This window comes from Dermacentor andersoni, chromosome 8 (assembly GCF_023375885.2).
Source record: "Dermacentor andersoni chromosome 8, qqDerAnde1_hic_scaffold, whole genome shotgun sequence".
NCBI classification, from domain to species: domain Eukaryota; kingdom Metazoa; phylum Arthropoda; class Arachnida; order Ixodida; family Ixodidae; genus Dermacentor; species Dermacentor andersoni.
Window position 1 is genome coordinate 92,039,577 of NC_092821.1, and position 23,339 is coordinate 92,062,915.

Consider the following 23,339-nt stretch of genomic DNA (forward strand, 5'->3'; position numbering starts at 1 on the left):
ACCTAAAACCAGAAGTTGGGACTACATAAGTTCCACTTGATGCCCGAAACTGAGGGGTGGAGCACGCAGGAGGAGGGTAGGCTGGCAGTACTTAACCTGGTCGGTGAAAACTTGTATGGAGGGGCTTCAGGACATACCAGTGCTACTAAAAAGCATGTATTTTGATAGCTTAATAACATTTTATTGCAAAATATATATACATTCATTTTTTTATAGAGCCCACTTACATGTGGCCAGGCACTCACAAGCACTTGCACATACTGCAGGAGAGACTTGCGAAGCTAACTGTATAATTTATCACTTGGTAGATTTCATGTCAGCGAATTCTTACCTAGACAGCTTGGAATGTGTTCCTATGGAAAGATGCCTCATGCCACTACTATGTCTCCTAGGCTTCAGCTGTCATCAGCAGCAAGTTCTTCCTTTCAATGTAATTTCCAATTTCCTTTATTAAGAACATAAAGCTTATCGTAAACTTAGTCCCCCTCATAGTTAAATATATACTCAGATCCAATGAACATATTGGAATCTATCTGAAATGAAGCTTTCGTGAAGCAGTTAACGAAATGCTATAAAATTTGCCCATTTCACTCCGGCATTTTTGGGGTGAAAAAAACTGGCCTGCTCACGCGTGCTTTCGTGCGTCCGTGCTACACAATGCGATGCACATGTCGATCAACTCGAAGAGCTAATTGGCACTGGTATGATAGAAGTACAGTAAACATGCGATTGTGGCCTAAATGGTTAAACCATTGGGTTGCTGCGCTGGGGGATTGAGGTTCGATCCCACCAACAGGCACATATACAATTTTTTTAAAAAGTATTCTGTGCGAGCTATTCAGCAAGACAGCAGCAGCAGCCAGGGTCAGGAAAGTCTGGAAGGGTTTGCACAGAAAGCTTTGCTTTAACATTTAACTGTGTAGAGTTCAATATCCTGAAACGGCACAGTGGGCACTGTAGGGGAGGGGTGTCACATTAATTTTGACCAATTTTCACACAAACTGTGGCGCACAAGAGCGTTTTAGCATTCCGCTCGATCGTAAAGTGGCCACCACTGGCTGGGATCAAAGCTACGAACTCGTGCTCGGCAGCAGAGAAGGGCCGTAAGCCACCTAGGCAGGCAAACCTCATAATTCTACCTTTCAATTTATAGGAACCAGCGCATTTCCTCCTTACTTCTTCCTGGCTTCATTAGTTGTCAACACTCGTGATCGAGGACCTCAAATCCCATTATTATTCTCGCTTGTCGCCTACTGAGGGCCTTGGTGCCACAAAGCAGCATACGAGGGTTTATTGGCCTTTAGCTCAATTCATGCTAAGTTCACATACTACGCAACACCTGTGGTTGAAACGATGCCCCATATCTGCCACCATGGCTGTGGGTGGCAATGGCTCACACGCCAAGAGCTAGGTCTACCGTGCATACACAAATGCCTGAACAGGAGGATGGCTGTCACTGTAGCTCAATGCTAACGCATGCTCGCACCAGCGGCAAGTTGTCATTTCTCTCACTTTTATCTCTCTGTTCCTTTATAAAGAATATGAAGTTGATCACAAACTTCATCATTCACAATTCACTCTATGTTAAAAAAAAAAGGTTAATTTCCCCTATGCTTTCCTTGCCTTCATTTTCTGTTGGCTTCATATGATTGCAACTACAGCTACCCAAGTGCGTCTAACATCACGTCCACTTGGAGCAACCGCCATGTCATTGAACAATGTCTCGGCTGATTGGACCTTTGCAGTGCTGTAACAGATGCGACACCTGTGTCAGCGTGCTGCTTCCAAGGCACTAATGAGGGGCATGAAGTCGACGTAAGGATCCACACGACCGTCTGTCACTGGAGGTGCCGGCAGTGGGGCCTCCTCCTCGCACAGCGACACCACCTGTGGGAAGTGAGCCACACGCATCATATCTGGTTGCCAGCTTTTTTTAGAAGGAACACTCTACCACTTGCTTCTCACACGAAAAACGGTGATACATACGGAGTATAATTTTAGGGTTTTACATGCCAAGACCATCATGAGGCATGCCACAGTGAGGGGCTCCGGATTACCATACTTTCCGGGCTGTAAGTCGCACCTTTGTAAAGTCACGCCCCCTACAATTTAAAAGTTTAGAAAAAAAAATTGGTATACAAGTTGCACCGATGTATAAGAGGCACCTACTGTAACTCAGTCAGCATAATGAAAAGCGATTACGCACGTTTGGACACTCATCGCAAATTGCCATACTTACCTATTGCAGGACAATAAATTTCTGTACACAAAATTTTCACGAGCGAGCCACAAATTCTAGCAGGAAAAAAAATGTTCAGCTACCTCTTGGGGGCAGAAAACCAACATTTATTGCATTTCCTGTCACGTATGGTCAGAAATATGTTCATTTACATGAAAAACATGAAACAAGTTATGGCTTAGACAGAACAGTGCTGGCATTGTGCGAAGAAACAAAATAGCCGTAATCACCATTCTTGAGAACAGGCAAGCATTGGTGGCACGAAGGAAACATACTGCGGCAACCCAAGAACCAATGTGATGTGTTTAAAATTATGCCTTTTTTTTTTGCAGTAGACGGTAAGTGTGAGTGGAGATGCTTGTTTAACCGTCATCGAGTGCCTTTGCGCATGTGAAATGCCAAGAGGTTTTCTCCCCGCTGTAGCCTGAGGGTAAGTTCAAATTGGAAGTATTGGGATGTATAAGTTTGAACTACGGTAAAACGCTGTTAATACGGGTTTAACGGGACTGAAAAACATGTCCGAATTAATCGAATATTGAATTATTGAGGGTATTAAAAAAAAACAATAAACAAATGCTTGCTATGTCAACATGCATTTATGTACTGAATGAATCAGCAAATCATGTTTCTATTAAGCATTAGCACAAAAACAGTGTGGAAGCTGCAATTCTTAGCATCTCATGACTGATTAGCAGGCGGCAAAGGTCTCGCGACTTCCTTCGCAGAGTGTCATCCAAGACACGGTTTTCACTACCACACGCATATTTTGTTTGTCCGTCAATCGTGAGTGATGTAGCCAGCGCTCTTCATCATCGACAGCTTCCGCAGTGTTTGTGAGAGCAGCACTGAGTAAAAACGAAACTACTATTTGCAGTAGCCGCTGCGGACGAAGCTGCGGCAGCAAGTAAAGGCTATAAAGCCACAAATGGGCGTGAAACATTCCGGCATGGCTGTCATTCGCGAACCAGTTCCGTTGATGACTATGGTGATGCAGACTCAGGTGCTTCATTTCGGTTGGATACTAGCGCCGCTCTTGCTCTGTTATGTAGCACATTTGCGGTGCTTGCCAAGCTCCAAGAGTTGTCTGAATTAACCAGTGTGTAGCCAAATACATTCGAATTAATGAGACTTTGATGCCATTAAGTAATGAATATGCCTGCCGAGACCAGAGGGACAAGTCTGAATTACTGCATTGAGATTCCACTAACAAAGACCTTAAGGCACCCGTTGTCACTCACTGATAGTGACCGTTTTGACACTGTGTTAAAGAAAGTCGCAGATGGCAATTAGAAAAGAGGAGTTTTGTGAATAAAGGGCCAAGCTTATGCAGTAAGCACATATGGTAGTTGGCGTTTGTCCCGTTACGGACGTTCTTGGTCCAAGCCTTTTTTTCGCTGCAGTTAGAGTGTACATTAAAACTTCGTTAAACCGTACCCGCTTAAACAGTAGTTCTGTTTTAATAGTAGCAAAGCCAAATCCCCGACTCAGCAGCCATTGAACATAATGCGTTTTGTATCCGCATAAATCATACCAGCTTATCGCGTACGTATCAGTTAACACGCAGTGGTTCCACTTTTCGTTGCGCAAACACTGCAATGCGTCGTTTCTATCGGGCGGCCCGGCAGAGCAACAAGCCTCAGAGATAGGAACAATGGCCTCCAAGCACCCTGTGCATTTGCGCGTGAAGCCACATCAACATCATTTCGGCAGCATGCCAGAGAGCGTTGTAAGTTGGTTCTTTATTCTGTGGCGTTGTAGCGTCGTGCAAGCGAGGACTTGCGTCATGCCGAAGCTCGGATAAAAAAGACGCAGGTGCTCAGCATAGAAGAAAAATTAAGCATCATTCCTGCTATCGAACGTGACATAAAGAAGTCAGCGCTGGCACGTGACAGGGATCTGCTATTGACTACGGTGTGTGGCATTTGGAATGCGAGGAAGTTGCTCGGCAGCACTGCTGTGACCGCAAAGAGATGTCGACTACGAGGTTCGACCTTTCGCCATCGTTGCCTCTGTTGTTGCCGAAGTGTCGACTAGCGACAGTGATGAGGACGACACGGAAAGCAACAGCATGGGTGATTCAGGCCCAACAGGGGCGGAAGCTGCGCGTTACGTCAGCCTCATGGATGCAATCGTTGCGACGAGAGCAGCACCCCACAATAAAAAAGGTGCCCTGCAACTTCTGCAGTGCTACCGCGCACATGCACGGAGAATATGTAACGCTAACGAGGAATCTGCCATGCGAGTGTTTGGCGAGAACAGGGGGCTGGCTGAAAATCTGGCTCGCAGCTTCAGTAAGTTTGAGGCCTCTGTCATCGCTGCTAGGTCGCCGTGGCACCATACAAACATAACACTTTTGTCACGCGACGTGAATAAATACTGCATGCTTTTTTCCCCTTTCATCGCACTCTCTTCGAGTTCCGTTTTTGACAGGTAAGTAGGCGATCTCATGCCATTTCAGTTAAAGAGCACTACCGTTTAATGGGGTTTCGCTGTATCTCTAAAAAACACACACCCTGTTTTGTGGCATTACTTAGTCTGGTGCTTACCATGAGTGTGAGCTCATGAGGCCAGCCACTTGGCAGCTTGCAATGGTCGAGCAGTTGAGACAGCGCCTGCCGGGCGCTTCCGGGCTGCGATGCCAACTTTGCAACCAGTTGGTTTGCTTCCTGCATAGTTTACACAAACACGCACAACATTCCACATTGGGCTTATGTCAGGCAGGCGGCACTGAAGTTATGCTTTGGTACCACTTTAAGATAGTTTATTTTTTTTTTCTCGAAGCTTGCTCATTAGCATAAACCTCAAGTTCCCAGTCGGCTCACCTGGTTTGCGAGTCCTGAGCAGTTAAGGGCTGTGCAGAGGCCATCCGAAAGGAAGACAAGCCGGCAGCCTGGCTCCACGCTCAGCGGGCCACACATTTCTGGCTCATTTGACACTGGGTCGGGCCTGCAAAAACACAAGGGCACACTGCAGCCTGAGGGCAGAGTGAAGCTCATCCAAGCTATTCTGACTGCACGTCATCGAAGTCGAAACAATGGCACGTGAACAGTGCTCAAGCAAAACAATGCATGTAATCGACTAACTAACAGATGCCTGCTCACTTGCTTCCACAGTAAACGTGGTGGCTTAATTTAAGAAACGAGAAGCCTATCTCTAGTCCTCTGTCCTTTTCGCATCTAGGCTACATGGCTAGGTGGACGTTTAGCAGTGAGAAAGTTTTTCAAATGCAGTTAAAGAGCACTTTTTATTCTCTTTAAAAAGAGCACCTTTTTATTCTCTTTAGAGCACAGATTGGCAAATTAAAGCCGAGGTGAAGTGATGTCTCCTTAGCTGCAATACAAAGAGGGGCACCACTTTCAGGATATCTGTCTTGAAGATCTGCTATGAAACACATTGGCGTTCCAGTTTGCAGTTTCCCAAAGGTGGTCCCCTAGCAGTACGGGACCATCTTAACCAGAATGCCAACGCATACATTAGCAGATTTTGGGGAAGAATATCTCGAAGTGGACATCACACTTCACCGATGCTCGGCTTCAAGTTAGCAGTTGTAACATGTAACAGGAAATAACTAGAAGGCTAGTTAGCACGTTTCTAATAATTAGCTAAATTATTGTTAAACCTAGTTATTATTAAAGATGGCGACATTGGTGTCGCGTGAAATGCTGGCGATGCCTTTCTGTACTGTTGTTATTTCATGTGTGCAGCACTGTTTAGCGAGCCATTCACGGAAGACCAAGTCTGGTGCTACTTTGCACAATGCAAACTGTTACATGCGTAGATTGTTTGCTGGCACACGCTCATTACATGCATGTCTCTCGGATCTGTACACAACAAAACTACGATTTTATTAAGCTGCCACGCATTCCCACTAATTCTTTTTCCCCTGTGTAGTTGTGTGCGCATGTGTAAATAAATGCCCGCGTACATGTGTCCGCAGCGCAAAGATTGAGCGCAATGTATGCTTTGGCTGAACCTTTACTAGAACTTCTTGCACCCGATATCGCTAGAAAAATAGCAAGGCTAACATGTGGTCTAACATGTGGGCACTGCCTGCCGGATTTGTCGGTGTGCGAACACGGTGGACATTGCGCCTGGCTGCAGCTCTAGCTTTTTCGCAAGTATTCCAAACTCGGCGATCAGGCACAAATTATCACTCTAGCTGTGTGGCGTGAAGTGTTCCGAAAACAAAACAAAAGCGTCAGATGAGCGCCAGTCCTTCCTGCCCACTTTGATCTCCCAAGCCTTACGGTTGACGGGCCCCTTGGGGAGCTTAAGGGACTGCATGCTTTGAACACGCATGATAAATCTCGTCGAAAATTCTTATTTTTGGCTTGCTGTAGGAGGATATTCAATTAATAACCATAGCTCACACTGTCTGATTATGGTATTTACCCGATTCTAATGTGCACCTATTTTTTTTTTTTCAGGAAAATTGGGCCGAATATCACCTGCATGGTGCAATCAAACACAAAGTGGTGTCGCATGCTTTGCCGCATAACACAGGTGTATTACGGCGGAGCTGACTAAAAACCGTGCGGCGAAGCTAACTTCAAGCAACCGGCTGCCAATGTGCAACACATATTAGACCCTTGCCCATTTTTCTTGCAAATAAATCAGGTGCACATTAGATTTCTACTTTGTTTAGGAGCTTTAACGTAATTTGTACGTTATTCTACTTCTGACACATAAAATGTGGGCGCGCATTTGATTGGGGGGTGTGTTAGAAGAAGACAAATACTTCCAAATTAATCAGGGGTGTGTTTTGGTGTTTTTTTCTGCATCTTGTTTAATTCGGTCTGCCAGATAATTTGATAGATTTTGTTGGTCCCGTCAGGGTCGAATGGAAGGTGACTGTGTATAAGTCGCACAAGTATTAAGATGCCCCTATTTTAACTCAAACCGCGTACACAGCGAGCCTTAGGAGCTAACATCTGTACCAATGGTCGCTCCGCTGTTAATACAAAGTTCGGTTTCTGTCTGAATACTGCCATGCACGGTTTCTTGTACTAGAAAACAAACTCGTGTAATGGAAGCGTCGGCATGCATGGTTTTATGCACATTTTAATTGCACCACTGGATAAGACGCACTGGCAAAAGTTTTGGGAAAAAATACGACTTATACTTGGCAAGATACGGTGCATATAATGTTTAAAGCCACTTTTAAAAAACAATCTTGCATTAATAAATAATCTACCGTGCCTGGCTTCAAGCTGCACATAAGTCTACCACAGCAACAAAGGTAATCACAGTGACAGGTCACAGCAACAAGACATCAAAGCAAGCAGTTGCAAAAGCCAAGCAGGCTTTCACAGTTAACGATGGCACTAAGATTCAGCTCTGTTGATCCTTTATAACATTATTTTTTTGCATGACCATGAAATCTCCCTAATGTGAGTTTTGCAAAAGTTTCATTCACAGAGTGTCAGCCTCTTACTATTACTAAACAGATAGTTGTTTCGTTAGATGAAGATGTTGTCAAAGTCTATGACATCCCGAGGCACTGGTGTCCAAGTGGTGTCGCCACTAGTCTTATTTTGGATGAGATGATGTTTTCCTCGTTTTGTCTTGTTCTGCCTCTTACGCCTTGCTAAACTCATGCATGAATGTTCATCTTGGAACAGCTTGTTCCAACTCCATCAAGCTACTTCCGAAGACTATTTCCTCAAAGATGCGCAATAGTGCATATGGAATTTAGCCCTTGGAAGGCCACCGCTGTACACGTGTTGCCGTGGAAACAAGTCTCAAATGGTCACGTACGTATATGTATGGAGGTGACTGATCGTTAGAAAGAACATACCTTGTCAGAACAAAGTGCCACCTAGAATCAGTTTATACGTTCTGCCAACTCTTGTGTCAAGGAACTTCTTACTGTGCTCCCGCCCTTTGGCTCACGTCATAACCAATTTTTCGCTTTACTTTATGGTGGCTGCCACCATGGTGGCTTAGGAGTATTCTCATTTTGCCTAATTTACTGCCGTGTGCTCACACTTGTGCATGAGCACTTTAGAATTGGCATTGTCACACATGTTTTTTCAAGTTACAGGCATTGCAAAAACTGATTTCCATCCTGTTTACTATCTCTCAGTGTTACCTTGAGAAGCTCGCTCGCATGGCTCTCCCAGGCATGTACCTAATTACTTTTACAGGCGGACGTTTGCAAACCAACCATACTGCCACGTGAGGCGTATTTTTGTGAGGCATGTCTGTGAATTGATTGTATCTTGTCTACTGTTTGAACAATTGATTACTGCAAGTTTTTCCCTCACTTTGGTTTGAAGCGAATATATTTCTGTGGCTCTTTCGATCGTTTTATGGTAGGTCGGTGGTACGACGGTTGTTGGATTCAGGTGAGGGAAGGCGAGGAAACACACCAACAGAAAGGGTGGTGCTCTCGCAATCGCCTGCGAAGCGGGACGGCGGAAAAAGCTAGTGGGGCAGGGGGGGGGGTAATCATCTGGGACTGTCATGCATGAGCTCTAGTGCAATTGAGTGTCATGGTGGGGCAGGAAAAGAAAAAAGTGGGAGAGGGGCACACTGTTGCTTCGTTAGCTTACTTGCTTGTTTGGTGTAGAAAGGAGAGGGAGAGTGCATGTGCTCGCAGGCAAGCAGGTTGCGGGGAGGGGAATGAGGGAGGAGCAGTGAAGGCTGTCGCTCACTCGATCACTGCACATCTTGCTGGCCGACCAGCGGTGGCCAGCCCATCGTAAACGATGTGGCAGATGAAAATTTCTGAATGATTCTCACTCGCTCATTCGTTTGGGCGATTTGCTTACGCTGACAATCATCGTCGATGGTTTCCACATAATTTTTTCTTAAAGGTGCAAACCACCGAGTTTTCTTGTGGGCGCTCACATGGCACGCCTCACTTTCACTATAGTCGTGCATCCTGGGGGTTGCATTACTCAACGATCGACTACATTTTACATCCTTCTTGCCCTTTGTCATTGGTTTAGACATGACTCATTGGCCAGTTCGTCATCGCCTTTGCTGAGATGGGCCTCTCGGTGCAACACACGATAAAAATGAAAAACAGAATGTGTAACGTTACAAAGTACGGGCAATAAACCTACTGGGTGTCCGAAAAATCAGTGCAGTGAAAAGTGCAGTGAGAAAAAAAAATGGTTATAATTATGAATGATATGGCAGTTTCAGACGCAATATTAAATCGCAAGACTTGTAGCTCATCTGATATCTGTGGGGTGCACTCAAAGGACTAGTGCATGAGAACAATCCTCACACACTGCAGGAGCCTCAGAGAGCCATTACCCGACTCATTATCAAGATAACTCCAGCAACCCTGCACCTAGTGTTCAACGATATGCAGCGTTGTGTGCAGAAAAGCCTTCAAGTTGGTGGCGGTCATTTTAAGCATCTCTTGTTTTCAGATACCTGCACGGCCGTAAGTAAAACTTCAAATTTTAAGACCACCATCTCCACTCCACAGTTACTTTTCAGACACCCAGTATCAGATAAAAATAGGCTGTGTGAATTTTGAAAAATATAATTATGCTCCTTTACTCATTTATTGAAGAATAAACCATGTATAATACTGCATAAGTAAAAAGAAAGTTGTTGCGGTACTGCCAAGTAAAAAGATTATTTCTTTATTTCCCCCCAAAATAAGTCACTCTGTATATTTTAATTCTGCAATAAAAAAATTTGACCATGAGAGGACACCATTACTAAAACAAATTTACTCACGAAGGATCAAGGATCAGTGCAAGCAATACAGGCAATTTAACAAACACATACATACTAAATGATCACATATGATGAATTAAACCTAAAATCTCACTGGCATGAGCACGTAACAAATTGTACGTTTAGAGTATTATTACAATAGAAATATTGGATATAGTGAAGGAATTTTCACGTCAGGTACAACTTAACTAAAGCGAGGTTTGGCTGTGCTTGCGTCAGCCAAAATTTATACTCATACATGGTGTGCTAATAGAAATAAGAAAAGCACAAAAATACAAAACAGCAAATCACTTCAGATTTTGCCGGACAACCATTCAACTAAGATGTACTTGCCCTCCCATGTAGATTGGACAGACGCATGCCGTATGCCAATGCACGTACCCGTCAGGGCGGCGCCGGTGTGGGTGCGCACCGAGGCAACGAGTGACGGGAAGGGTATCCTCGGGGAGGGCGTCAATGTTCAGTCCAAGCCGTGCCAGGCGGGCCAGCTCATCTGCATTGTTCATGCTGTGCTCCACTGTTAGCAGCTGCGGCTCCTCTTCTCCTCCGCGCAGCAGCAGCACTCGTGTGCGCCCTGCAACATGCGAGGGGGTGATATATGGCCACACGTTTCTTGCTCGTTATGTGTTTATTCTTGTCTTCGTTTGTGTCTCCACATTATCTGCTAGACTGGCAAAATAGGCCTTGTTGGTGACAACGAAAATGCACCTTTGGAAGGGATGCCACCTTATCGGCGTTATTGAGCATTCACTTGTGCTAAAGATGTACGCTTGGTATCAGACCGCTGTTGTATTGTGGGCATTGTAGCTGGTACGATGAACCGATAATTACCACGCCTACAGAGGAAACTTGTTGATACGACCCTGTTTCGTACAATTATCCGGCGCAAACATTCAGGATTGGAAACATAGAAATGACCCAATACAGTTATGCTTCTTCTTTACCGGTTAATACAGTCCCGCAAAATGCGACTGTTCGACACCAAGATTCAGTCCATCGTAAAACTGTGATAGTACGATATGCTTTCCAGCAGCTAAACCCAGTGTGAACAAGAAAAGGCACAAAGCATGTGCGATCCGAGAGCAGTAGGTGCCTGTCATGGCAGCTTCCCCGCAATACTTGCCCGTCTGCGTCACGCAAAAATGCCGGCACGCACCCAGTTTCCTCTTCCAGTACCAGCAAATATCCTTGCGGGTTGTCGTATGTTGCATTCACGGTTATCACTGCCAACTCTATTGCAATAAGCACCTTCATCTATCTGTATCACAGCATGTAGTGCCATTAGAAGCGTACTGCATGCTTTTGATAAACAATAACCTAAATGCGGTGTCGTTCCTTGCTGCAGGCAATGTGAAGTAACCATCATGTTTCGCTCTGGTGGCAACGTAGCCATCATATTCCTGTAGCAGTCTTAAAACTCTATGCAATAGAAAAAAAAATGGCAAAGCACGTTTTGGGGCACTTCAGCCCCACCAGCTCGACATGCGTCGGCATCTCGCGGCACAACGATTCTCACTCAGTGGGCACTTCAAAATTTCTTGCCAAAATGCCCCACACAGAGAAGCTGCCCACCCAGCCCGAATTTGAGGAGCGCAAACGTAACCTTTCCGAAGCCACGAAAACAACAACATGCATCTAGGGCTGCTCGGGCCCCACCAACTTGGCACCCATTGCATCTCACAATGAAACGTATCACGCAATGCTTTGCCTTGTGTAGATGTCAACCACAATTGACCCCGCCAAACTTTTTTTGGTGGCTTTGGATTGTACGTGTTCTCAGCTATTACATTCTTTTTTCACAAGACGTATGGACAAGGTTCTACGTATAATGATCCACGTAGCACATTTTCAAACTACTGGGATGCTTGCAAGTTGTTTGAGAACACGTGAACATGCCCTCTAGATGGAGCTGACTGCGAACTGATTCATGTGATGTGACAACTGTGCTGTCAGTATTGTTGCTACAGCTGCCAAATTACACTTTCTTCGTGGGCAAAAGTTCACCCAGGAAAATGTTACGCTCTTGAAGTTTCTTCTGTCAGGCTGTCTGCTTGTGGTCGACGTTTACATGCGACAGAATGCAGCAGCACTGACGAGAGCAAGTGAAAGGTTTCTTACACAAATGAATTCCACCACAGCAACTTCACAATGCACTAAAGCTCTGGTTACAACACATGAAGATACTGAACCAACCAAATTCAGTTCTCTTCAACTTGGCTGCGCTTTCTGAACCAGTTTTCGACTGTGCAGTGTGTGGTGGCGCGCGAGCTTAAATCGTGTGAGCGCCAGCGCGCCTCATCGCCTTCGCAAATAGAACAGGTGCAGCGGCAAACCAGCTCTTGCTGTCCCCTGCGGGCATTTTATTCTTGTCATCGCAATAACCTATATTGTGGTAGTATCATGCAGTGGCAGGAAATCTGTAGCCATGAATACCATTCTTTTCATCAGAAAACGCAGGATAATCTTACGCTGTTCAAGTGAAATCAATTAGGTATGTTACAAGCATTTACCAACATATGCTGACAAGCATACATGGTCTGTACATAAAGCTTGCTAACCTTGAAAAAAAAGAATTGCTTGCGTTTACCTGTTAACAAGTTAGGTTCGTTGCCTTCAAAGCAATTCTTCAAACAGTAATTTCAAATGTGTGTGAACTTTCTGGACAGACATCGTACTGCCGCCAAACTTGCATCTCGCTTCCTTTTACCAGCTAGGCTTACTGTTTTGACCAAAGTGGGAGACACGTAGATTTGTGCAGGAAAACATTTCCAGGAAAACATTATGGTTGCATAAGCTGCAGTTGCCGGGAAGTGTGAGAAGCAATCAGAGATCTTTGAATGCAGTCGCGATCCAGTCTTAAAGGCGAAGCTTAAGGGTCCTCCAAATTCTTTTCTCGTGAAACTCCTTATCAGAGGAATCGCTGAGAAGCATTGCTGAATATTGTGGCTAGCCTAGGTACTTTGGTTTAAGAGGTGGCGCTGCCCTTGAATGGACTGACAACTGGCCAGAATGTGTTAGGAGACGTTGATGGAAATGAAATGCTCATGACTTATAGTGATAGTATCGAGCACATTGTTCGCAACTTGAGTAGGAACTATAATTTTCAATTGGCAAAGAAAGTTTCAAAAACCAGTAAGTAGCACGAACTGGTGGTGTAGCCTTGGTACTGTTAAGTACTGCATACCTATTGCATAAGATTGCAGTTTGTATATTACTAGGCCTATGGACTTTATTCTATGCGTATTATGAAGTAAAACAGGTCCACGCCAACAAGCGACGCTCGTGCCCCTCAGTGCATGGCAATGCACATGATTGCTCTTGTATGCACGTGAAATTCTGAGCACGCATGCAAGCTAAAATCCTTTGTTCTAGCTAGCTCAGGTCTTCAAGAGATGACATGCTTTGGAAACCAGAAGCGCACACGTGGCTACAGCAACATGCTGAACTGTGTATCACGTGCAAAAGCGTCGTTTCGCTTTAGAGAACTTAACTTGGCTTAGCTAAAAAACACCCTTGACTTGTTAATGACCAAAGCTGCTGGACAGGAAACCATGAAAGCACGTAGCGATTAATGCAGAAATAATTTAACACTTCAGAAAACATGAATCGCAGGAACACTGGCATGATAAACAAAATAATACTTTCTCACAGCTATCACTGCACTGGTCTGCCTCCCATCGATGCCGACGTATAATCGCTATTGTGTTCACCTATCAGTTTCCAGCATGCTTTCAGTGAGTGACTTAAATCCTCAGTGCAGATCAAAACTCTCTGCCCGGTAAGCTTTCCACTGCACTAAAAAAAGTGAGTACCATAAGAATTGGTTGTCATTCTCTTCAACTAGGACAATTGAGGAGAAACAAGGTGAAGGTGTGTTTTATGACTGTGGTGGTAAGTGGCCAAAGCTAACACGGTGACAGTTTTCTTGGAAATCTCCCATGTCATAACTGTACACATTTCCTTTGCAGACTTTTCTGTTCCTGCCAATCTACTGCCACAAACAAGTTCTAACTAATCAACACTTCTTTCCATTCATGCAAAGTGTTTCTCATGCAGCAATAGGTTATAGAGGCGGTTCTCAGGGTAGAATATATCCCACATAACAGAGCTGGCATGCATTTATCGTGCACCCACCCAAGTTGGCGACGTACAGGTGCTCGCCACCCATGACGACAGCAAGTGCCAGGGAGCATCCCGACGACAGCTCGGCCTCCAGGGCGGCCAGGGATGCCTCACCAGGACCCTGGGCGAGAAGAATAGGCAGATCCAAGGGGCTCGATCTTTTTGTCACGTCACCACCATACAAAGCAGCAGACACTGAAGTCAGGCAAAGTATGGGGAAGTTGACTGTTAGGTTTAATCGAAATGTAGTAAGAGGAATGTAGTAAAGAGAAATGAAAGGGGAAGAACCAACAACTCGCCACACGTGAGAGCCGAATCCACATCCTCTGTCCCCTAAATGGCTTTCTTTGTGGCCCCATCCGGTGTCCAAGTATTTGTGCGTCGCATTCCGAAAATTGCTTGACGAGTGTGCGCTGCGTAATGACCAGAGATTGGCGAACGTTGTTCCCGTGCACAAGTCAGGTCTTCGCAACAATGTTTCCAATTACAGGCCGATTTCGCTCACTAGTGTGGTGTGTAAATTATTTGAACGTGTTCTCTTTACTAACATCATGAATGCCCATTCCTTGCTGATTCCCCGGCAATATGGTTTCCGTAACAGCTGCTCTTGTGTCACCCAACTCACAGAACTACCTAATACATGACTTAACAAGTGCACTAGATAAGGGCTTCATAGTTGATTCAGTTTTTATAGATTTTAGAAAAGCCTCTGACCTTGTTCTTCACTCATTGTTAATCGAAAGGTTAGAATGGCACAATATAAACAAATCAGTTATCACATGGATTGCACAATATTTAAATGCACAAAGTCAGGGTGTACTTAACAATGTATGCTCGCAGGAGGTTAGAGTGATGTCAGGGGTAATACAAGGTTTTGTGATGGGCCCACTGTTATTGATATTCAAAAGCGGTATCGGTAACGGCCTGTTGTCTTCTCTGTGATTATTTGCAGATGACTGCGTTTTATGCAGAGCAATGCAAAAACCAAGTGACTGTTTTTGTTAGGATGAGCTAGACAAATTTGTTCATTGATGTGACACTTGGAAGATGCATATAAATTTTGAAAAGACTGTAAGGATGTCATTTACTCAAAAACAAATTACTCATGAGTTTAATTATATTATAAATGGCAACTGTGTTACTCCGGTAAACAAATTTATATACTTAGGAGTGTTTTATCAACAAATTTATCATTGGACTACCATATATGTTGCATCACAGCCACAGCCTGTAAAGATTTAGATTTCCTGTGGAGAAGCGCAAGGCAATTCCCAATTGAAATTAAGCAGCTACTGCACCAAATTAATGTCCGGTCCATACCTGAGTACACTTGTACAGTATGGGGCCCATGGTTAAATAAAAATATCAAACTAAGGCCATAACAAACATAACAACAACATAACATACATCAAAATATCATATAACAACAAAAGCCGTAAGGTTCACCCATAACAATTACAGGCGGCATTTTACATGTCCCTTGCGAAGGATAGCCTTCGATGGGATACACAAAAAAAAAATGGAGGGAAAGATTAAGACTTAAAAATGTCTTGGAATATATTTTTTTCAAGAACGAGCATAGACAGGGACATATACATATTTCTACCGCATTATGTCTCTCCATGAATCGATCACCAAACAAGGTTAGAAAATACACATTTAGATATTAATTTTTTTTTCTGCGCACAATCTCAGAATGGAATTGCTTAACAAACCAAGTAGCCACCACTAATCCCAACTCTGTCTTCTATTCCCGGCTGTTTTTTTTACATTTTAATAATCCAGTAGTTTAGGCTTGTTATTTGATGCATTTAATGTTAGACTGTTGCTTTTGATGTTCATCGCTTGTCGCTGTATCACTTTTGATATTCATTGGATACCTGTACATAGGTTATCATTTCAAATTGTGCAGTGTCTAACTCCTCCTCTATAATGGCTTGTTGGCACTGAGGGTAGTGTGATAATAAAATAACATTATTAATGTGGTGCTCTACCAAGTAAGCTGCCGTGACGCCTACCTCCTGGCCACGTTCTTGGGTTTCTGTGTGTCTTCGTATGAGATAAGCCCTGGAAGTGTAAGCCAGCTCTGTTCAAGGCTACACAGCGGAGGAAGTGGGTAGTTACATTTTCGTCCACTTTTATTTCCTTATACCGCATTTTGCTACATTTACATGAAAGGTAACAATTAATTTCCCCTATACTTTCTCCGGCTTCATTGAGTGTTCTTTTGTACGATGGTCACCGGGACAATGTACTGCGGGCAGCCCGAGCTCACTCAGATTGGGTCACGGTAGCAAAACTCACTCCCAACAGCAGCATACGAACCACAGCAATTAAATGTTTCACTTAGTCTCTTTTATCTTAAGGGGCTCTGAAACGTTTTTTGAACACAGTAAGAAAATGTTTCGGATCTTAGGCATGAACACGCAAATGAAATATTCTGCTGCATGCAGCAAGGAACCTGAAATCTCACATAACTGAATGCTTGCTGTCTCTGTGTTAGCCCAGCTCTTTTTCTGCCCTGGGCAGTGTCAGCGATGACATTGCATGCCCCATAGGCGGCAGCCGTTGGGCAGACATAAGCACACCCTTATCAAATTTTCTGGGAAATGAGGACGCAGAGATTGTTAACACACCCTCCCTGTCCTGTTGCTGCTGCATTGTTGCCTTCGGGCACCTTTGCCAGTTCCCGACCTTGAAGGGCTGCCATAAGCATGTTGCAGAAAAACAACAGCAAATAGAAAACAGAAAGGCAGGGAATTGCTGCCATAGCCACCCCAGTGAAGACAACGTAAAGAGTAGGAGGAAAACAGGGAAAGTATACATGCACCGATTAATCTGCGTTCAAAAATATCTTAAGGAATATATTCCTTCAAGGGCAACGTGCTCATTCCACAACATTGTTGAGTTTCAAGGAAAGGTGTGCAGGGGGGCCCTTTAAACCCTGCAATGCCAAGTGTCCCACACGCTTGGCCTTATCCAATGAGGCATTTCGCTGAAAAGGGTAGACCACGTGTCTCCTACCCAGGCTCCAATAGTCTTACCTGGTCCGGCGCTCGGAGGAGCTCATCTCGCCGGCTCAGCGTTGGTTCCAGGCTCTGCAGCCAGGCATCGTGCACAGCCTGCAAGCTGGAACACAGTGCTGCCTGGACCTGCAAAGAGAGGCTGCCCGTGCTTCAGCCTACCACTAGCACTCTGTAGACAACTTGTTGACACAGAGATGTCCGAGTTGCACAGACAAAACAGTTGTGGAGGCAACCAACAAAGAGACACCAATGCAAGATAAACTTATTGCAATACCCAGTCACTGGCCCACTCCTGCAGTGCCTAAAATTTGCCCAATAATTGAGGGCGAATATTCTATAGAAGTATGGACAGGCAATGTCTGGAATGCCAGAGCCTAAAACGTTCAGCAGGCGAAAATGAGACCTGTACTGGGCATGACCAATAACCAACATGCTTCACATAGCTTTCCCAACAGCGTACTGGAAAGTTTCATTTGTTCAATGCCCTGTAATAATTGTCATGTGAGGCATCGCCATTTGGACGAAAAATAACACAGGTATCCAAAGTAATCAAGACTACTAGACAAGTTCATGTACAATCACTAATTGCTTACTCCAGTGTGCAAAAGAAGCGATAGGGAGGGTGGTTTCTGAGTGTACTCTATACAGAATCTCCCACGGACTAGCGACAGCTTAACATCCCGGAGTAAAGGCTTTCCCTTAACCATGTAGTACTTGCAGGCACAATCAACAACATCTGCAGCCAATATATCATAAGATGCAGTTGAAAGCTTTTTCTCAAGACCATTCCCCCCCCCATTATAAGACATATATATATAATCCATTACAACTGAGATGCCATGTGCTGCATGGACCTGTGCAATGGCTGTGCTCATGTAACTGCCATGTCTCCTACTAAAGGGGAAAAAAGAAAGGAAAAAAAAGAGGAAAAAACTAGAAAAAATAAACTTCAATAGGCTGTAGCAGGGAGGTAGCCACAGTGAGGCCCGTGAAACACCTTGTTCGCGCTACAGATGGTGTCTGGGCACTAGGGTACAGAAACGACATAACCAAATACACATGTTACACCCCCCGCAAAATACCGTAGAAGTGCCCAGTTTCGCACAGGGGCCCAGTATTAACATTTCCAAAACTTCAGAATTCTGAAAATTGTATGCTAATCGCCCACCCCTTCCAAAGCGCCCGCCAGCATCAGCTGAAACATTCACCGCACTGCCGTCGCTACGAGACTGCTGGGGGTGATGATGGGGATATTTGCTTCCTTGCGGTGGAAAGGGAAAGACCGATGGGGTTGAAGATAATGCAGAGTGAGAATGAACAGTCCTTCAAGGAAAAAAACAGTGGTGGTAGGGCTTTAGTGAGACACATCTTGATAAAGCATGCACGCAGCCACTGTTCCCATACTTCTCATGCAATCTGCTAGCCACACGATGCGCTCCTTCACCGTCCCCAGGAAGATCGAAGTCGTCGAGTGGCATTGCTCGTCGGGAAAGAATGTGAGCTGCACCTCTCGGCATTTCAAGATCGACCCAACAAGGGCACATACCTAGATTAACCCAATTTTCAGTGAGAGTGGGGTGGGTGCTTCCGCAGTATCTTACGGTATTCATGCATTAGAAAGCTTCCATGTTTAAGTTATGTTACGGCTAGTGGGGTTCTTACAGTCCAATTTTGATATCATGCTCCCTCCCTATTCGCAGTGAGCCCGTTTTATTTCCAAAGGCTGTTTGGGCACTAGGGGCAGAGTGATAGATGACTGACCTGCTCTGGCTGAGTGGCATGTGTGAGGCGCTTGGCCAGCTCTCGAGGCAGCCGGCGTCCAACAAAGGGAACCAACCACCGGGTACTACCCATTGGAGTGGCACAAAGCAGGCAACTCACACGGGCATGTGCGTTGTTCACCCTGCACACAGCAGGGGGCACCAACAACACCATGTTACTCAGGTTTTATTACACACCTTGTTTTAGGGCTGCAACAACTAAAAAAAGATGCAGCCATCAGATTTGGTGGACCATCGAATTTGGCAACTCCATTTGTGTTTCTCAATATGAGCTGCTCCTGTCTAGTATTATGACACACCACACAACCTTGCTTACACCGTGCAACTAATGAATCTGATTGCAGAAATTAAGCAGTAAATGGCTCAGATTTTAATAATAAATATATTTCATGATGGTTTCACTTTAATACAACAAAAACATATCGCCTAGAAGTGAACACCGAAAATAGGTACACTACTTCCTTATGCAAATTGTACAGGTACCTATCTCATGCCTGCAGCCATCATGCTCCTGTGTCCCTGGCTGTCAACTATGACATCAAACAAATGTTCTTTTTTCATGCTCAATCACAATAAATGACATTTTTGGTACTTGTATAAATATTGACACTTTCCATCAGTCAGAATCTCTTATGTACACTATTTCATGCAAATGTTATGGCAAAAGACTTGAAAAGTTACAGTTTATGTACCATGCAACTATTGGTGCATGGTGGGGATTGTTCAATAAATAAATAAATAAATAAATAAATAAATAAATAAATAAATAAATAAATAAATAAATAAAAATCTCCACCTCCCTAGCTTTAACTTTATAGTTATGCTGTTGAAAATTTTAGCACAAACTAGACACAGAGAGATATGGAAATGTGCTACGAGCATACATTCAAACAGAACAAATAGAAAACTAGAGTATTGTTACGTTTGAAGATTTGTTTGCATTTGTAACCCCTCCCCAATTTAGGCTCCAAACTTCTGTCTGGGACTACACGTTGCTTAGGAGCCAGTTATGGGCTGACTAGACATTGCACTCCCATGAAATTATGAGTTTTTCCTTGTTCACTATTCAATTTATGCTGATGGTACACAAAGAAAAGTTGCCAAGGAGTTGTCTATGTTTGCATACAGTTTATGTTAGGGTTTACAACTGCATAGATTACTGGCTTGTCAAGGCAGTGCCTTTTATTAACATTACAGCAAGAAGAACATGTTCATGTACACACATCCTTCTCTGGGGAAACATGCTCACCGAAACTGGAGACAGCGGTTGTGAGACTCTCCTGCTGCATGCCATGAGCCCCACGTGTCTGCTGCGGGAAGCTGTACACATTCGAAAAGAAAGTGCATTGAGATGACCTCTTTAATGTGTGTATAAAAAAAGAAAAAAAAGAAGATATATATATATGTATATTTATATAAGAGAGAGAGAACAAAGCAGGACACTGCATGAAAAACAACAGCTGCAAGGAATTTTGTCAGTGCAATTAGATGGGACAGAGATAGCATAGAACTGGATACTACACACAAAGATGATGATGTCTGCTAGGCAAAAGACCATTGTTGCGAATTTCTGTACGCACACATAATCTCTTTCCTTGTTTGTATCATTTGTTGACATACGCCTGATGCAAAAATAGAATGGAATAAACTTTTCTCCTCAGAGTTTCTCGGTACCCTGGGACGATCCTCAACTCAACTCAACAAATGCAGTAAGCGTGACAAGAAGAACCAGTACTCAGAGGAGTCAGCTAGTGATCATTGTGCAACGGCTTCTCTGACAAGATGTTAATGTAGTAGCGACACAACATTTTTAACTTGTCATTGTACACTCTTGAAAAAGTTTGCACCCTTGGGGCCTATCTTGTCTTGCTTGCATTTCCGTTCTTGAAAACTCTGCACTCGTTACTTTCCTCTCGAAAATGCTATGTCACGCTGATAATGTGCATGTCATTCGTGACCTGCAGGTACCGGGTGCGCAGCCTTAACCAAAGGAAATGCAGGCAAGATAGATGACAATTATTGTTGTGGGAGAAGATAAGCCCCAAAGAGTGCAAACATTTTAAAGAGTGTATTGCTTTAAATGATGGTCCAAACCCTCTACATCCAGAAAACATAGTGTAAACCATCAGATTACTGTAAATAATTTACTATAGTACTTCTCATAATCGGTCTAGGACTTCGTACCTCGGTGGGTGCATGATACAATGGCTCACTTTGTTCCTGCAATCAACGTAGCTGCCACACACACAAATGCAGCTAGAAGAAACGCTGGCAACACTTTAGCGCCCTCTATCTCATGACAATTGTCATGACACTTAGCCTTCGCTGGGCCGCAAAGCACGAGGTCGCGGGATCGAATCCCGGCCACGGCGGCCGCATTTCGATGGGGGCGAAATGCGAAAACACCCGTGTACTTAGATTTAGGTGCACGTTAAAGAACCCTAGGTGGTCCAAATTTCCGGAGTTCTGAGCCTCATAATCAGATCGTAGTTCTGGCACGTAAAACCCATAATTAACTTTTTTTTAAATCGCACTTAGCCTTATTGATTCACAACGTTAGCAAATTTACTCCGTGTTGTGACGTCATGATAGTGCTGATGGCGCCATGTCCAACACTTCGAGACAAACTTCAGTATCAAATTAAAGTTTCTCACAAGTGCTCCCAGACCTTCATAAGTGCTCCCATACTATAACACTGAGTGTTGTCATTTCACATGAAAGAACGTGCGGTAAAGATTAAACAACTTTGAAAACATGTGCTGGTTTCCTTAAAATGGATGTGTTCATATTTTGTGTAACTGTAATCAGTGAAACTATTAATGGCAGTTATCGGAGATTATCGGAGGAAAGATTGTCGGAGATTATCGGAGGACACGATTATCGGAGGAAATAGCAACAACTATAACACGCAGTACATTTCACCACGTGTGACTGCCACTTACACTATTGTTGGCAAATTACACTGAGCACTGTGGGAAGAACTATCTGAATCCTCAAGCGAGCGCTCGGATTTTGCGATGCCCTGTGCCGGACACAGTGGAAGTTATGCGAAACCATCAGAATGACCGAGCAAGGACCAAGTATATCTGTTAGCTCTTTTGTTTGGCAGTTACGTGTTGTTATCGAAAGTTACAAGGATATTCCTTTTGTACAAAGGAATGAACCATGCGTAAATAAATTTCCAAATTTTGATCACAACAATGAGTGATTCATTTTGCGTGCCTCCCTCAATGCGCAGTTAGTTCGGCTTCTAACATGTACAATGCAAATAATGATATGACAGTGCAATTACATAACAATACAATGCAAGTGACGAGACCTTGTGATCTGGAATCAAGAGCAAGAGATGGCATGAGCTGTCAAGAAGATCGTTGACGACAAAACTCACCGTGTCGTTGGAGCCACTGCGACCAGAGGAGCTGGACCCGTCGGTGCTCTCGGAGCGGGTTGGCATGTCAGCTGAGCGATGGGTGAAAACAACCGACACAAATCGCTGTAAACAATACAGCAACCGGACGACAGCATACGCACAACTACTTGCACAACTTACGCTCCGCGTTGCCGAAGGAAGCAGCGGCAGTTCACGGCTTAGTTTTCGGCTGGTTTCGGCCGGTGGTTTCGGCTAACTGCACACGCATGGACTCCGAAATCAGGCAGCGATCGCTTCGAGAGCCACCACGCATTCCACACAACGTAGTTTTACTTTCATTTTACAAAGATTAATAATGCGCTTCTAAGCTTTTCTACCGTAGAAAAGTACATTTTATCGGTAACGTTTTCTACTGTCAACATCGTATACCACAGCGGCAATCACCGTGTACGAAGTTAATCTCGAAGGCCATGCTTTTGCATACAGAACGATCGTCACCGGCTGTAGCTCACAGCTGGCGTGTACACTCTACTGATAGCTTAAAATTGCTTAAGCTCATAGTTTTAAACTTTTAATTGGTTTTATCTTTCAATCTTTATCGTCTTTTGAATGATTTTATTAGAAAAGTGTCTAGAACATGCGGTTTTCGGAAGGGCGGAGCCGCGCTGCTCTTGCCACCCGCGAAAGTGCGAAACACACCAAACCACTTTGAACTTTCCGCGGAACTTTCCATTGGATAGAAACAACCGCTCGTGAACACGATTACGACGCTGGCGAAAATTTACAGCAGCAGTGAATTAGAACGCACTTTTTTGCTGCAATATTAGCTCTGTGTTTGTCTGGTTGTGCTCTGCGCCACGAGGTAGCACCACGGCTCCGGCCGCGCTAAAACTACAGTGTACTAGAATTCTAGTACACTGTACTAACTGTACTAAATCCCCTTGAATATTTGAAAGTAGCGACACTCTCCTCCCCGCGACGCTTTCCTCCTCGATTCTCCTTGCGCGCCGGCTGCGCGCTCCGCGCCTGAAAAGCTGTTCATGTAATGGCTGCGCACGCCACGATTATTCTCCTTGGCTACCGTGGAGGGACCGCAGCAT

The 23,339-nt window shown here is 44.3% G+C and overlaps 1 protein-coding gene across 1 annotated transcript; it reads right to left on the reverse strand.

Moving 5' to 3' along the window:
* Nucleotides 1-159: 159 nt before the first annotated feature.
* LOC126529360 (TGF-beta-activated kinase 1 and MAP3K7-binding protein 1-like) lies at nt 160-22,501 on the reverse strand. The gene is made up of 10 exons (XM_055069793.2): nt 22,420-22,501; nt 22,258-22,328; nt 20,119-20,189; nt 18,850-18,991; nt 17,107-17,214; nt 14,075-14,183; nt 10,322-10,514; nt 5,062-5,185; nt 4,786-4,905; nt 160-1,887 (listed from the first exon to the last, which is right to left on the reverse strand). Exons 2-10 carry the CDS (start codon nt 22,321-22,323, stop codon nt 1,771-1,773), a joined length of 1,050 nt encoding a protein of 349 aa, XP_054925768.1. The 5' UTR covers nt 22,324-22,328; nt 22,420-22,501; the 3' UTR covers nt 160-1,770.
* Between the last annotated feature and the right edge of the window lie 838 nt (nt 22,502-23,339).